The sequence below is a fragment of the Amphiprion ocellaris genome, chromosome 12, assembly GCF_022539595.1.
Source record: "Amphiprion ocellaris isolate individual 3 ecotype Okinawa chromosome 12, ASM2253959v1, whole genome shotgun sequence".
Taxonomy (NCBI): Eukaryota; Metazoa; Chordata; class Actinopteri; family Pomacentridae; genus Amphiprion; species Amphiprion ocellaris.
In genome coordinates this window covers 12,282,563-12,300,277 of record NC_072777.1, presented here as the reverse complement: position 1 = coordinate 12,300,277, position 17,715 = coordinate 12,282,563, and the positions used below count along the sequence as shown (strand labels likewise).

The 17,715-nt window shown below is 39.2% G+C and overlaps 1 protein-coding gene across 3 annotated transcripts in view; it reads right to left on the bottom strand.

Annotated features, from left to right (window-relative positions):
• Positions 1-3,322: 3,322 nt before the first annotated feature.
• vash2 (vasohibin 2) overlaps positions 3,323-17,715 on the bottom strand; it is a 37,299-nt gene continuing 22,906 nt past the window's right edge. For all 3 annotated transcript variants that reach the window (XM_023267766.3, XM_023267764.3, XM_023267765.3), the window contains exons 8-9: positions 15,067-15,185; positions 3,323-10,410 (exon numbers count right to left, since the gene is read on the bottom strand). In XM_023267766.3, the coding sequence (XP_023123534.1) occupies positions 10,341-10,410; positions 15,067-15,185 (189 nt within the window). In that variant the 3' untranslated portion in view covers positions 3,323-10,340. The remainder of the gene's footprint in view (positions 10,411-15,066; positions 15,186-17,715) is intronic.

Below are 17,715 nucleotides of genomic sequence, written 5' to 3'. Positions count from 1 at the left end.
CTGTGACGTTTCAAGAGCAACATGCTATACGATGACGTTTTTTGGGTGACATGCTATAATATGACGTTTTTAGAGTGACATGCTATGCTATGACGTTTTTAGAGTTACATGCTATACTGTGACGTTTCAAGAGCAACATGCTATACGATGACGTTTTTTGGGCTACATGCTATACTACGACGTTTTTAGAGCGACATGCTATACTATGATGCTCTTTGGACGACATGCTATACTATGACGTTTTTTGGGCGACATGCTACACTATGATGTTTTAAGAGCGACATGCTATACTATGACGTTTTAAGAGCGACATGCTATACTATGATGTTCTTTGGACGACATGCTATACTATGATGTTTTTAGAACGACATGCTATACTATGATGTTTTTAGAGCAACATGCTATACAATGATGTTTTTTGAGCGACATGCTATAGTATAATGTTTTTAGAGCGACATGCTATACCATGTGTTCTGGACGACATACTATGCTATGACGTTTGTTGGACCAAAGGATATACTATGTTTTTAGAGCGACATGCTATACCATGATGTTTTTTGGACGACATGCTATAATATGACATTTTTTGGGTGACATGCTATACTATGACAATTTTAGAGCGACATGCTGTACTATGACATTTTTAGAGCGACATGCTATACTATGTTTTTAGAACGACATGCTATACTATGACGTTTGTTGGGCGACACTCTATACTATAGGCTTTTTAAATTGAGATATTACTATGACGTTTTTTTGTTTTAGTTTTTTTTTGCAACATATAAGAATTTGAGCAGTTTTAAAAATTACTATACTTTTACTTGTGCAATGAAATATTATTCTATGGCATTTTTTAGACGCCATATACTATACTATGACCTACAGGCCATACTATGTTATTCTTGAAAAGTATACTATACTTTGACATTTCCTGAACTACATCCTATACTATGGCGTTATACACAGAGTGCTTTGGTTACATGTTGATTTATAATCTAGATTGTTTTCTGTTTTGTTTTTTGACGGGATTACCACAGACCTGACCGTGAACACCGTTGACACCCACCTGAGGGAGACGCTGCCTAAGATCTCAAGGCTGCTTGGTCGTGGTCTTTCTGGTCCTGCTCCAGAACGCCTTCATCAACTACGTCTTCTTTTGAAGAGGCCCTCAGATGCTGCAATCTCTGACCTTAAGGAGGAATTGCTACTTTCACTCTGTAACGAGACGGCAGTTATTTTAAAGACCCAGCTCCTGGTGGCTTTGAGTGAAAGTTTAACACCCATCAACACGGGACTACAGAAAGTTAAATCTGAGCTGTCAGTCAGTATTTCAAACATCAAGTCCGACCCGGCTGCCCTAAGACTATAAATGTGAAGAATGTGAGCAACAGCAGACTGTGAGCAGCGGAACAGATGTGATCAGAAAGAAGTCATTTTCTTTTTTCTTTTCTTTCTGGTTGACTTGATGCTGTCAGATGCAGATGTTGGAGCTGATTCTGAGCTTTCAGGATGAAAAAAACTGCTTTTCCTTCACAGACTTTTCAGGAAATTATTCTCTCAGGTTTTCTCTGCTATTTATATTTTTATTATCTGTGATTATTTCATTATTTCTTTATTATAAAAATAAAGTTTGAGGCATAAAGACTCATTTAGCTATTTTAATCCTGAAATCTTTGATGTAGCAGAACTAAACTTCCATTTTCCTTCTTGTACTTCTGATACTAGAACTAAACGTATCTTCAACATGGGTCATCTGTTTTTAATGAATCAGCAGCAACATCACAACAACAAATGAGACAATTCTCAACAAATTAATGAAACTGATGTCATTTAAAACTATCAGAGTCTGTTTTAGTGTCAAATTAAAGCTGATTACTGACAACTAGAACATTAACGTTACTGTTTTAATCACATTTAAGTTTCCTGAACGTTACATTAATGTCAACCAGCCACAGTTTTATGAACTTGATGAACCACATTACAGGAACACAACAGACTTCAGCTGTTTACATGAAACTCAACACATTAGCTTGATGCTACGTTAGCTTTAATCATGCTACGACTGAGCAGCTAGCTCGGTTAGCATCGCTAACATTAAAGCTAATATTTACTATGCTAACTTTCTTCTCTGGTCAACACACACTGAAACAAACTCCACCAACATCTGGAGTGCATGGCACACATTATATCTGACACTAAAGCTGCATATAAAGTGCATTAAAAGCGGCACCGATACGAAAATAAACATTTACTTACCGAACTATCAGAGTCCTTTCAGTGTCTGCTGGTAGAATCAGCCGAAGGTAGAAAACTGGTTAAAACAAGCCAACGGGCAGGAAAACTGTCTGTGGAAAACGTTCTGCTGCTCCACCGATAAATAAACCAACAGTTATTGTATCAGAATTAATCCAAACGAGGAGAACAGAGTCTCTGCTGCCTCCTCCATATGGGACCTGTCAATCATTCCAGATCGGACTGTCAATCAAGTAGTCCCGCCCCCTGGCTTCGCAAAACTTTAACGCTCTATAAAAAAAATCAATATTGATTTATTTTAAGATCGGCCACCTGATCTCTCATTTTGACCATGAAAATTAACGAAAGAAAATGTATATACAGTCTATGCACCGTACACCGACCATAGATGAGTGGATGAGGGTATCGGGTTTGATGAATCATGTTTTCTTTTACATCATGTGGATTGCTGGGTATGTCTACATCATTTACCAGATAAAGAGAACGCAGCAGGATGCACTATGGGAAGAAGGTAAGTCGATGGAAGCAGTGTGATGCTCTAAAGGATGTGCAGTTGGGAAACCTTGGATCCTGCATTCATGTGGATGTTACTTTGAGATGTTGCACGTAGCTAAACATTGTTACAGATCACGTACATCCCTTCATGGCAGCAGCAATCCCTGATGGCAGTGTCCTCTTCCAGAAGGATGTTACTCCCTGCCGCACTGCAAATATGGTTCAGGAACATTTTATGGAACATTAACTTCAACTCAAATCCTCCAAATCCTAATCCAATCCAGCATCTGTGGGAGATCCAGAAAAAATATTGAGTCCATAGAGGCTTCATCTTGTAACTTCCAGGACTTACAGCATCTGCTGCTGACAGCTTCAAAGGTCTGTAGAGTCCAGGCCTCAATGAGTCAGAGCAGGCGGTTTTAATGTTGTGGCACATAATAGTAATAATAATAATAATAATAATAGAAGTAGAGCCAATAATAATGTGCCTTTTTAAAAATGAATTTTCCAATGCTATTATCACTAGCTCACCTCAGTTATCATCAGCGCGATCAATGAGAGAACACACACAGAATTAAAAACATAGATTATTTAATAAAACAACACATGCTGCTACAGTTGTTGATAAAAACAGCTGCTATCAGACCATTTATACGGCAACAGTAGGAGAGTTACAATAATCACCAGGGCTCACATTTTCTCCTACTATTGATCTCCACAGAATACAAAACCACGCTGCATATTCACACAGGAAATTTGAACAGACTCAACAGCGCCCGACAAAAACACTAACAACAGTAACAGTGAGTGTGTGTGTGTGTGTGTGTGTGTGTGTGTGTGTGTGTGTGTGTGTGTGTGTGTGTGTGTGTGTGTGTGTGTGTGTGTGTGTGTGTGTGTGTGTGTGTGTGTGCTCTGCGGGGTTACTAAAGTCATCACAGAGGGTTCATCAGCTCCATCCGTTGGCTCCGCTGAGTTGTTTGATCAAATCTAGATGCTGGCTGAATACTGTTACAATGGTTTGGGGTTCGATTCACGCACACACATGAATTTTTGCTCACCGCGAGTCACATCGGACTCACAAGTTTGAAAGAAGGCTGGCTGTCCCTTTGTTCTTCGCAACACGAAGCAAATCTTTCTGCTTTAAGGTTCATAAGAAGGAAATCACTTTGAGAAACAGGGAAAAAAAAGAACCAAACTAGTGATCCAAAAAAAGAAGGGAATACTTGCAGTGAGCGAGGATGTCACCTTTTTTTGCACAAAGCACATGGGCAAGTCTTCCAAACTCACAGCAAAGATGCAAATTAAGTAGAGCTATATCTAATCTGATTAAACAGACACTGCTGAGGCACTGGTCAACTGGACACTTTCTCATTTCCATCAAATTGTTCTATGTTCAATATTGTTTGGACATGTTGCTCTGAAACGTATACTACATTTAAATGTACTTGTTTTTGTTAAATAAGCAGCCGCAGCATTGTTTCACCTTTGATAAGTCCTTGTCGGTTTTAGGATAAAAAGAACTAGGTAACAGAAGTCAGATTATCGACATCTCTGCTGCAAAAATGAGTCTTCGGCACATCACAACAGAGAATTCAGGTCTTTGTATCGTCAAATTTGTGTCCAATGTGTTTGAACGGTAAAAGCAAGTGTGATTGAAAGCTAAGTTTAAGAAAACACAACAGGTCATTTTACAATACAGCAGTGGTTCTGTGGTGCTGGCGCTGTTTTTATCAGTTACTTGACTGGCTGAATGCTTCACAAAAACTACACAGACTGTTTTCAGCTTCTGAGGAGGAAAATGAGCGAGTTTGAGAACCACTGCAGTAGAGTAAGTTTCGGACTAAGAGTATATTGAGAAACGTGGTATCAGCACTTAGAAACAAATTAAAGGCCTTCAAAAAGAACACCTGATACAAGTACAAGGTGTCCTTTTTTTGTTTTTTAAACAAATGCTCGTCATTCAAAATCATAGTGTACAATCGAAGAATCAAACTCTTGATAAAACAGATTTCAGTCAAACACAAAACATCATCAAAAAAAGCCCCAAAACATTCAGTAAGATAAATTGTCAAGCACAGAATTCTCTATTGCAAACTGACAGAAAAACAGATCTCAGCTGCTACATCGAGTATCACTGCTTCAGGTTGCTTTGTTGCCATGTGTGACTCTGCTAACGTGACAGTTTGTGTCCCTGCTGAGCAGTCAGGTAGTTTATAACTGTTGTTGGGTAAAACCCAGAACTGCAGTTTCGATGTCTGACTTTGAGTCCCATGTCCTCCCAGTCAGAGCAAACTTAGACCCTTCGAACATGTTGATCCTCAGTTTGTTCCAAAAGTACAAGAGCAAGATACAAGATCAGTCTGAAAATAAACGTTCCTGAAAAATGCACTCCGAGATATGTGGTTCTTTGCTTAGAAAAAGCATGATTTCTTTGTCTGCTTGTACCAAACTCTGCTGTGGAACAGACTGAATACTCAAAAAGCAAAAGCGGCTTTGTGCTTCTTCTGTATGCTAACAAACATCAAGGCTTTAGAAAGCATCGACACACAACCGTCAGTACAAATATTAACATGTTGAGCTGGCTGGTTTGTTCCAGAGGTGGAGATGTGACAGTCAGATCTCTCTCTGGGCTTTGCTTGTCCACTGCCGGCCAAACATCAGAAATATGTAAAAATATTCCACTTTGCTCACAGCACCTTAAATCTGTGATCATGGCTCAGGCTGGATCTACACAGAGAAAAAGCTGCAGGTTGTGGTTTTGTGGTTTTTCTTGGTGAGTAGAATCATTCTAAATGATTTGTTTCTGTACGGACGATTTAAGATGTGATTTGTTGTTATGTAGATCGAGCCACAAACACATTTCTCCTCCAACATTTGAACTGTGGAAGACTAGGATTTATGTTTTTTGCTGTAACCTCCTCTCTAAAACACAGCGCGTGCATAGCTTATTGTTGAAACAAAAAGCTAGGGTAAAATGTGTAGTTTTCAGTTGGCAACGAAACTCACTTGTGTGATTGAGAGGACTTTGTGAAACATTCAAAGAAAAGGTATGAAACAATCAAATGACAAGCTCTAGAAACACACTTCTGAAAATCTTTTGCTGACACAACCAAAATAACAACAACAACAAAAAACCATACTGGTGTTTTCCCAAACTTTTACAGGCTTTTAAGATCATCTTTGCTCCATTAGATATACAGTTAAAGGTCCAGTTTGTAGGATTTAGGTGCAGTAATTAAATTACGTTTCCATGAGTGTCAAGAAGAATCGCTGTTTTTGATAACTTAGAATGAGCCCTTTATGTCTACAGAGGGAGACAGTCCATTGTGTTGCAAGGCCATGTTTCTACAGAAGCCCAGAATGGACAAATAAAACACTGACTCTAGAGGTGGCCTTTTCCCTTTCTAGCACTCACTTTAGTGGGTGTGATCACAGTATGATCACAATCTGCAACCTCACCACTGCAGGCCAATAATGTCCTAAACACTGAACCTTTAAAGTAGCACCAGGTTCATCACAAAGTAGCAGCAGAAAATTATCCTGTGATTTTCATTTTCTTTTGCTGTTAACATTTACTATGCATCACCAAAACACACGGTGTGTATCCTTAAGGCCTTATGAATGTGCTGAAATCATTTTTCTGCCACCAAATGTTAGTGCAATACAAACAAAGCTAGGACCACTTCTAAACATGTTGCTCCGTAGTACTGCCAGTTGTTAAAACCTTCACAGGGTATCTTCACAAGCACAATGACAGGAGTTTCAATGACTCCTGGGTGGTTATATCCTTCACAAGTTTACTTGTAATCTTTCATTGCCACTTTGGGTCGCCCAAAACATACATTTTCTGGTGCCGCCTAATCGAACAAAGATCATTTTCATGCTTCGATTATTTTGGGAAACACCATTTTTAGGCTACATCCACACTTGTACATTTCAGTTATAAAATGTGTAGCTGGTGCTGCGTCTACATGATTCCTGGGTTTTACAACACCTAAGATAGAGATTGTTGGTATGAAAACTCTGGGGTTGCATTTTAGCCTGGATTTGCAGAAACAGAGAATCTAAGAAGTGGTACCCATCCTGTTTAAGCTCCTGAACTGACACTGGATGGAGATCATACTAGTATGGATGTGGCCTTAGTTAAACCTTTAGTTAAAAACTGTAGAAGTCAGTTGTATTTTCAGGTTTCCGAAAGGCAGACAATCATATCATCTATACAGTTCTAAGGAGCTAAACCACGACATTGTGAGTTTAAGCTACATGAAAATCTGTATTTTAACCGTTTAAATCAAGCTGGTCCGGGGCTGGTGACAGAAAAAATATTCTTGTACTTATAAATGTCTCTCTATAGTTGCTTAAACCTGACTTTTACAGTTCTCAGCATTGAGGCTTAAACCCATACAGTACATTATGTGGATGTAACAAACATGAATAAACATAGGTGTTTGTAAATGTAAATTAAAAAAACGGGTCAGTGGTGGCGCAATGGTTAAGTCTCTGGACTACTAATCGGAAGGTCAGAGGTTCAAACCCCGATGTGGCCACTGTTGGGCCCTTGAGTGAGGCCCTTAACCCTTCCTGCTCCAGGGGAGCTGCACGACGGCTGACCCATCGCTCTGACTCCCCCAACTGAGGAGAGATGCGAAAATCAGAATTTCCCCTCGTGGGATTAATAAGGGATAATAAAATTTAAAAAATAAATAAAATGTACAGAAAGGTGTGCTGTATCTAAGCACAGTATGTCTAACAATGTCTCTGTGAGAAAAGACCTGAATACAGTTAAATATCAGGTTTTGATATGTGATATTCTACCATTTGCGTGTGTTTTGTTTTTCATTCAACTATGGATGTCGTACTGGACGTGTGTGATGTGAGATTTCAAGCTTCTTTTATTTCAAGCTTCATAGTGTTTATTTACTGAAGGCCTCGACAGGAGAATCCAAAAAACAATCAGATTTGATTGGATATTTTTGGACCATCCTTATGATGCATCACGCACGAGCGTGAAACTGTGCATACAGTACTGAAGGAACTCTTACTGGTCACTCGGCTTCACAAAGACAATTCATCAAACTGCTCTGAGAACTTGGCTGATTTTGAAACTCTTATTTGGTACACTGAGCAGAAACTTAACCAAATAGCAATTACTGTGACTAAAACATGACATATTTTAAAATTATTTTCATCATTTTGTGACCAAATCTCTCAAAGGTCCTGACCCGGCTGCCTGACCGTCTTTTATGTCTGTTGAGAGGCTGCACAGACTGTTACTTCACTGTGCCTGTCATGAAGGAGGCTTTTGTTACTGAGTGTTTGCCTGATTGTACAATGTGGCTGAAGCTGATCTTGGACCAGCCGAATCATTTTGTTTTCCAGCTGTTGGTGGAACAGCTGTGATGGCAGCAGCCAGCCTGCTGACAACAAGTTAGTTTACTGTGTGAACTCATGGGATGGCTACAGCTGAGCTTGGTCAGCATATACAGAACTCCACCAGGCTTCTGCTAGTGGGTTTTGGAAATACTCAAGGTTGACTTTTGGATTGGGATTAAGGAAACTATTATTTTCCATGTGAGATCAGAACAGAATGTGTCTAGAGTTTAGCCCACAGAGTTCTCATTAAGCCTGCAATATTCATTTTAACTGTCTTGTCGTTCAGTTAAAGGGAGTCCCAAGAAAAAAACCTAAGGGGATGACAAAAAGGGAAAAATTTGTACACGAAATTGTGTTTTTTCCCATTTTTCTACATTTTTTGCATAATACTTGATGCTTTAGGCCCCCAAAAAACAAAAGTTGGGATTTGTGGTTCATAATCTTTTTAGCTTGTAGCCCTAGGAAAACAAAATCTCTAGTACTGCACAAAGCAAGCGCAAAAATTAGCAATACTTAACGTGATTATAAATACTCTTTCTCTCAACTTCAATCCTGAGCCGCAGGGCAGGAACCACATGTATAGATGGTTTGTGGAACTTTAGCAACATTGATAGCTATTTTTAATAAAGTGTGATTACTGCACTTGTAAAAAAAAGAAGAAAATGTCCTGCAGCTACGTCACCACCAAACAACAGATGTTTTCTTCCTAGCAGCTGCACAGTAAATAATAAGAAAAATCGCTTTGCTAAAATAGCAATGATGTTGACAGAAAAACCTGCATCTTAGTACAGAATATCAGCAAGAGGCTTTCTGTCTTTTTGGCATAAAATACTGTGTCTGTTAACTACGTCTAGTCTGTATTTGTATTTGAGTCTTTCCATTGTTTTCTATGACGTGTTTGTTCCTGATGCTCAGAGCACTTCAACAGAAACAGTGCTGTAGTTATGTATGCAGTTATGTGTCAACAGAGGGCAGAGGAGGAGGAGAAGTGGGGATCTGAGAGGAAGAGGGGACAGGAGGTTTGCCGCAGTGCTCTAATGATCATTCTATCTTCTGCAGTGAATCCTCTCTGTATCGCTTCCTCGCTTCGCACGTCTTTCCTCCTCCTCCTGCTTCCTTTTATCCTCCCTTTCTTCTCCATTGACTCTGCATCTTTGATTTCCTTGCATACTTTATCGAACGTCCTCTCTTTATTCTAAACTCGTCCACCATGATCAATAAAATCTGCAAACGGAAGTCTACTTAGTCATCTTATTTAAACTGCTGCTGGTTCACAAGGGTTCAGGAGAAGTCACAGTGGAAGGGAAATATGACTTTGACTACTTTCGATGTGCAGCACCACTAAGTTGTGAGCAGAGCAGCTGTCAGGACATTCTGTTGTTTTTAAAGATGAAGTCGTAGTTTAATTTATAATGGGTGCTTATATCTCCTGTGTATTTCCTGCTTCCTCGTCATCTCACGTCAGCTTTTCCTCCCCACCATGTTGGGCAACTGACAACAAACTGTCAAAAGTGTTAAGTCATCACCACCTCCATTCCTGGCAAAACATAACTGCTTAAATTGTGGATTTGTGCTATAGAAGTGGTATCACTATAACTGATCATTTTACAAGCTAAGACGCCAAAATAACCAATAAATATGTTATTGGTCGAGTTCTGTTCAAAGAGAACTCTACATTTTATTGTTGTGACTCTTCCAGCATGCCGACTTGTCTCATTAACCACTAATACTTTCAACTGTTTGTATTAAGAACTTCTTGTTCTAGCTCTTCTTTAATACAGATGGTCACTCAAGTTGATTGAAATGTTAGAAATCTTAAACAAATGGATTTAATTCTGCGCTGATTCTCTGAGCAGCTACATGAGTGAAATGTGTCGATGTGAAAGAAAAGAGCAGCAACTCTCAGGCTGTGTGATGACGAGGGAGGCTGTTTTCAAGGATTCACTGCTACTAAATGAGCAAACACTGAAATATTAAGACCAGAACGCTCACCTTCCTGTGTGAGTTTCAGCGACAACGAAGTTTCTCCTGTTCAAGTTTGTTTAATATATATTTGAGTGTTCACCATCCACTGTGTAAAATCCAACTGTGCTGCTCCAGCTGCAGTGACTGCTCTCTTAGAAACGCTGGTGGCAGGTAGAGACTCTTGGATCGGGGTGGCCGAGGGGTCTGGACGGATGTGGAACAGCTGAAGATGTTTTGTAGGTGAATGGAGGGGATCAGATGCGGATCTGGTAACCATCATTGAGAGTGCTGAGCTCTGGAGGTTTCCTCTCCACTGAGGCCGGCCTGAAAGATAGCAGACAAACATGCTGAACTCACCCTGCATACTAAGAGTGGCAGATTGTAGAAGCTGATCTTAACATTGTGCAGTAGAACTAAACTAGGACAACTGTCTACTAACTATGCAGTCATTAGAAATAATCTTCCTAACTTCTCACAGTTCCAGGAGAGCTACAACTACTGATCACTGTCTTCACTCATTAATCTGCCCAGTATTTTCTCTACTTTTTGACTGATGGAAAGTTTTCACATTTCATCAACTAATTAGTTCAGAAAATGTCCGAAAAATAGTGAAAAATGTCCACCACTGTTAAAAAGACACAACAGCCTAGTTGCATGTTTTGTTCAAACCCACTGGATTCAGTTTACTGTTACACTAGTCTGACAGGTATAAACCTGCCATCGGCTGCACATTTCACGCAGCGTTCTTCTCCCCATTTGCTATCTAATTTTTACTGTATTCAAAATCCCCTTCACTGAAGGAAACCCTCAGTGAAAATTTCAAGTCTTGCAGAGGATTTAGATCATGTGACATGGCAGCCTTGGTAATTATTTTCAGTGAATTAGCAATTTTAATGGCAGTGCTCATCTTCCTGCATGCAAATGTCCAACCAAAACAATTCCTGCTATCACTATTTTGAGGGAACTCCATTTCTGCGTCCTAGCACCACTGCCTTATGGTGACTGGTTTAAATAAAAGCAAACAAGCTAGAGTGTTCACTTCTTCTATAGCTGTAAGGTAATGAGGTGCTACAGAATAGTCCGGCTATGCCAAGTCTGATTCTGATTTCCCATAATTAGATAAGCATGATGGATTGCCATATTGACATTTAAAATGCTCCACTCATTTACAAGTTTGCTCAGAGAGCGCAGCCCGTGTGGATAAAGTCACCTATCAATATCTAAGAACGGCTTCACTCCTGCTGCTGCACTGCAGTGACTCTGTCCACAGTATGTGAGGCATTTAGGGAACATTGATAAACAGTGGTGTCTAATGATGATCAGATGTTTTAGTTAGTGAGGTGTTTTGGGTAGAATTATATTTATTTTGCCTCTAGGAGATGCTTTGCATTCAGGCAAAGATTATTTTAAACAATATGTGAAAGTGAAAGCAGTGCTGTTATGTTTAAAGTTCAATAAAAATAATGTCCCTAAAATCATTGAATAATTGTGATAAATAATAGCGATCTGATTATGTTAGAACTGCAAATGCTTTAGAAAGTAAAACACGCTTTTAGGAACTTAGGAACTCAGGACACCAATTCTACAGTAAACCTTTGAGAAAAAGAAATGTGTGAACACAGTAAAAGATGATTGGAAAATATAACAGAAGATTCTTACTTATTTCTCAGAAAAAGGGTCTAAAAGCCACAAAGTCATCAGATTTAATCCTCCTACCAGTGCTCTCTCTTTCTCCTGCTTCTCTTCTTGCCCTCTCTTCTAATGTCATATCCTCCTCTGTCTGCCTCCGTCTCTCTTTATTATTTCTTCTCAGAAAGCTTTCAGGCTCTCTGACACATCAAGGAGAAGTGTTACTTTTTAAAGCCAATCTGGAGAGCTGACAGCCTTTTTTATTCCTCCTCCTCTCTGCCCATTTTCCTCTTCTCTTTCTGTCTTCTGCCAGGCCTTGTCCTCTTTTTCTTTGCACTTTTCTCTCTCTCTTTACACCTTTCCCTTTTTCCAATCTTTCTTCTCCCCTTCCTCTTTTCTTATTTTCTTCCTTCCTTGTCTGTCATTTTCTCCATCACTTCATCTTGTCCTCTATTTTATTTCTTCTTGTCTTTACATCATGATTTTCTTTGCTTTCTATCCTTGGATTTCCCATTCTCTTTGACCATCTCTGTTCAGAGAGGGGTTTACACAAAGAGAAATGTTGTGAGGACTACATTTTAATCCTGTTGAGAATGTATTTCATCAGATTTTCTACTTTTAATTGCTCCATTTTAAATGCTGTTACAATGTAAATCGCTTGTGTTTTATTTCAATCGTCTTACTCGGGCTGATAAAATAACCATCTGCTCTGGAAGTGTTGGTGCTCTCAGCGGTTTAAAGCAGGAGCAGATTATTACACTGTCTCTGCATCGGTCTGAAGTGGCAACGTATTGTTAAGTGTGCAAGTGCTCTGTTGATAACAGTAATAGCTTTTTAAGTGTCACATTCAAGTGGTTTCAAGTGGTAATGTGCTGTTCTGCTGGGCCCTGATCATTTTAACTCGTTCTCTCAACTGAAAGCAATTTGTTTAATTGAACCCTGAAAGAAAAAGAAGTAGATTTATACAAATAAGTTAACTTTTTTCACATTTTCACATCTCTTTTGTATCAAAAAATTCAAAATGTATGTATGTATGTTTCGGCATAGCCGCAGCTTCTCAATACAGATAAGTGCAGATTTACTGAAGATCAATAAAATATGTTCCACAATCAATGATGAGTGTCTAGAATTTATAGTATCAATTTCCTGATGTTGAGCCATTAAAAAGGAGAAAATAATGTTTTAGTGTTTGGCCTAAAGACCCTTTAAAAGCACATAAACACTGTTGACAGAAAAACTGTTTGCTAAACAGGGATAAAGATTAAAGTGGATCCTACATCAACACTGTTAGAAAAAATCCTAAAGGTCACATTTGGCCATAAGGACTGACTGCTTTCATTTCACAAATTTACAGATCAGTGAAAAAATGAACTGTATGCAGGATGTGCTGATGTACTGACACTAAATTATAACATCTTTGAAATGTCGTGCAAGTAAGCCATGGTCACACATCTGGATTGGGGCTGATCACGGTATTTTTGAACTGATCATCATCAGCATCAATCTAAGTCCAATCCTTTGCTTACATCCACTGACACAAGTGACAAAAATAGTCGCAAAGGTGCAAATTATGGCAAGACACATTGAGTAACTTATATTAATGATGTCTGGAACCACCACAAGTCTCTGTCATGGTGTCATGATGCACTCTGCTTGCCAATATGGAACTGTCGAGTGTGTATTATCAAGGAAAATGGTATCAAATTGGGAATAAAAATAGAGATTAACTTGTATTCAAAGCTTGAACAGCTAATAGTGACCAATCTAAACAAAACACACTAATGCAAATGAATGTGAAAGCTTAGGACGATGTGATTTTATCTGCAACTTTGACTTAGGTATCGACTGCAATATTTAATGTGTATATAGCTAAACTGCATTTGGGGTTTTAGGATTAGTTATCTCAAATATATATACAATAAGTGATTCAGTTGTATATACTTTAATGGAATCATTTTACATGACTAAATAGACGAATTAGAGAGCCTCCCTTTTCTATTACTGTTTTCTAAACCCCAAACACACACAGATCATTAAATAATTACACACTTAAGCGTATTGTAAGTTCTCATATGAAAGGTCATCATAGTGCCATGTCAAATGGCAACTCCAGGAATGTCACTATTTCTGGTGCTACGTCTGAGTGTGTTTGTGGTGACTCTGCAGTACGGCTGGGGTGCAGCTGTCGCCCGAGTCAGATTGCGTTACATCCTATCGCACAGCTGACAGCACACACAAACACACTCAGCACCCTGCATGTGTGTGTCTGTCAAAGTGTCCCTGCTAGTGACTGGAAGTGATGAGTCACCGTGTCTTTAAAATCTGCTAATCCTGAAAAAATTCCAGTCATCTAGGTTTAAATGGAGATTTTAACATGTTTTCTTATCCACAAGTCTTTTAACTACAAACATGACATTAGACTTTACTTAATATACTGTTTTGACTTGCTCGACTCTGTTCTAAAGTCAGATTACAGTTTGAGCAAAATGTGCAGGAACTCAGTGAAAATAAAGAGAAAACCGTAGTTTAAGGGGATAAAAATCCTTCAAAAAATTTGGTCATTTCTATACCTGCAAGACTGTCTTTATTCCAAATTAAGGGGTAGTCCCAAATGACTCACATAAGATCTTTAGTCAATTCAATTACTCAGTATGTGTGGGGTGACCACTGAGTAAGGCAGCTTTAAATGTTCAGATTACTACATGGATTTTGGTTTAATGCTCTCTCCTATTGTATTTAAGGATTAGTGTTTGACCAGCAGCATCCGATGTCATACATCCTGTATCTCAGGAAGAAAAATCGGCACTCTGCTGCTGACTGTTGGCGGGGTACATACTTGACAATGATAATGCCTAGTGTCAGCTGGACAGTACAAGGACTCTGCCTGGTGATAATGCTGAGCTGCTGGCAACAAAGACACAAACACTGGCCTCAATGTCACCTGTAGCTTTAGATTAGCGCCTGTGTGAGGTCCTGCATTATGCTGAGCTCCCAAACACACACAATCAGTTGTTACCACCAAGTTGTCAGAACAACGTATTGTGTAGAGGCAATATTTTAGGGTGGCACATCAACCCACTCACACATCAGTTAAAGTCCCTTGAACTAAAGAGCAGAATCACTAAGAGGGAGAGGAGGAAGAAGAGGCACCAAACAAACCCCTGATAAACACCAGCAGCTGGTCATGCTGGTGAAACCACTGCTAAGTTTGGAAAACTTTGCTTCGTTCAAGAATGTCATTATCTGCTAAAACAGTAAAATGGTTTAGATAAGAGGACAAAAGGCCACATATGTCATCTTCTCCGAGTTTCCCTCCTGGAGGCACAAACGGTACAGAAATGGAAAACATACGATTTGTCTCTGCGGTGTATGAAGCGTCGCTGGGGACTGGTCTGTCGTCGCCGTGGTGATAAGGACTTCCCTCGGCTCCGCTCTTTGATTGGTGACTGGGCACTGGATGATTTTAGGATCTAACGAAAAACACACACACAAAGCAACCACAGCTAATATGAATATTTTATATGATATTTACTCATATTTCTGTTCATTAAACTAATATCATATGTAATCTAAAGGTTCATGACACAAAACCCTATAGCTCAACCGAGCATTTTATTCTCTTTTAGCTCACTATTTTGGTTGTACTGAGTTGAGCAACATTATCAACATATTTTGCTGCATGTTGATCCAACTGTACACAAACATCTATCTATGGCAATCAATTTTACATTAAATAGCTGACTTTCACAATCCAGAATTACCATTACAGATATCATCGTCATTTTGACAAGTTGTAATTACAGACTAGTCAGAATTTTTCCTTCAGGTGTCTATAACAGCATTCGGACGAGAAAAATTTACAGATATCAGTTGTTCAGCTTTTAATAGATACAGATATCAGAGAAAAAGCTCATCAGCATGGAGTTTGTAGGAAAGAGGAACTTCATTCATTAGAGGCTTGTGGTCAAAAGTTTCTAGAACTTCAGTTGAAGAGGTACCAAGAAGAGGCACTAGAATTTCAGTTGAAGTTCTAGTAACTGGTTACAGTTGCAGAGCCATAGTACATTTAAAAAGCCAGCTGCCTCCCCCCTCCTACTTGCTGTAGCTTCTGACGTAACTACAGATATCGGCACTGTCATTTCGCTGAGTCAAAATTCTAATGCAAGATATCTCTAATTACATTTTAGCTAAGCACATTTCCAGTTCGAGATATCTTACCCGTCATTCTGACTAGTTAAAACTCAAATTAGACCCTGAAAACCCAAGCTGACCTCTTCAAATTGCTTATGTCCAAATAACAGCCCAAACCACAAAGAAATTCACTATAATGAAACAAAGTAGTGAGAGTGAAAATAGTTTAGCCCAGACCACAGGACTCTGCATCACTCTTCAAACAATCACTGAGCTCCTTCTGGCATTTCAATGTATAGAAATTACGCTGGCATGATGGCAGCACCCACTGCTCCTATATAGCTACAGGGAATGCGGTGCAGTCATTGATGAATGGGGCAGCACAAAACACTCCAACTGTGCATGTGTGCTGCAGTGACTTTCCTTCTATTTTAATCTTCTTCAATCTCCAAAAAACTGCTGTGACAGATGAGTCGTGGAGAAACTACAATTTAAAGCTACAAATGAGGGCTTATGTGCGTATTCAATAGCAACTTGAAGCTATCATTAACATCTCAGTGGGAGAAGAAAACAACAGGATGGCAAGTTTTCCTGGACCAAGACAAGGCCAGGAAGCAGCTCAGATTCCACAGCTGGTCACATTAATCATGTTATCCTGATAGATATATGGATCTGTGTGGGGTTCCTACCTCGCATGGCCTTCAACCTTTGTTTTGTTGGCAGTTCAACTATTTTTTGAAATGCTGAAATTGTACCTCTACTTAGAAGGACTCAGGACTAATCGTGCTTCAATATACACATGTGGACAAAATTGTTAGTACCCCTCAGTTATTGAAAGAAAAACCCACAATGGTCACAGAAATAATTTGAATCTGACAAAAGTAATAATAAATAAAAATTCTATGAAAATTAACCAATGAAAATCAGACATTGCTTTTGAACCGTGGTTTAACGGAATTATTTTTAAAAATAAACTCATGAAACAAGCCTAGACTAAAATGACGGTACCCTTAGAAAAAATGAAAATAATGTGACCATAGGGACATGTTCAATCAAGGTGTGTCCTCTAATTAGCATCACAGGTGTCTACAAACTTGTAATCAGTCAGTCGGCCTATTTATAGGGTTACAGGTAGTCATTGTGCTGTTTGGTGACATGGTGTGTACCACACTAAACATGGACCAGAGGAAGCCAAGGAGAGAGTTGTCTCAGGAGATTAGAAAGAAAATTATAGACAAACATGTTAAAGGTAAAGGCTATAAGACCATCTCCAAGCAGCTTGATGTTCCTGTGACTACAGTTGCACATATTATTCAGAAATTTAAGATCCATGGGACTGTAGCCAACCTCCCTGGATGTGGCCACAGGAGGAAAATTGATGACAAATGGAAGAGACAGATAATACGAATGGTAACAAAGGAGACCAGAACAACCTCTAAAGACATTAAAGGTGAACTCCAAGGTCAAGGTACATCAGTGTCAGATCACACCATCCGTCGTTGTTTGAGCCAAAGTGGACTTCATGGGAGACGACCAAGGAGGACACCATTGTTGAAAACAAATCATAAAAAAGCCAGACTGGAATTTGCCAAACTGCATGTTGACAAACCACAAAGCTTCTGGGAGAATGTCCTATGGACAGACAAGACAAAACTGGAACTTTTTGGCACATCAGCTCTATGTTCACAGACGCAAAAATGAAGCATATCAAGAAAAGAACACTGTCCCTACTGTGAAACATGGAGGAGACTCTGTTATGTTCTGGGGCTGCTTTGCTGCATCTGGTACAGGGTGTCTTGAATCTGAGCAGGATACAATGAAATCTCATGACTATCAAGGTATTCTAGAGAGAAATGTGCTGCCCAGTGT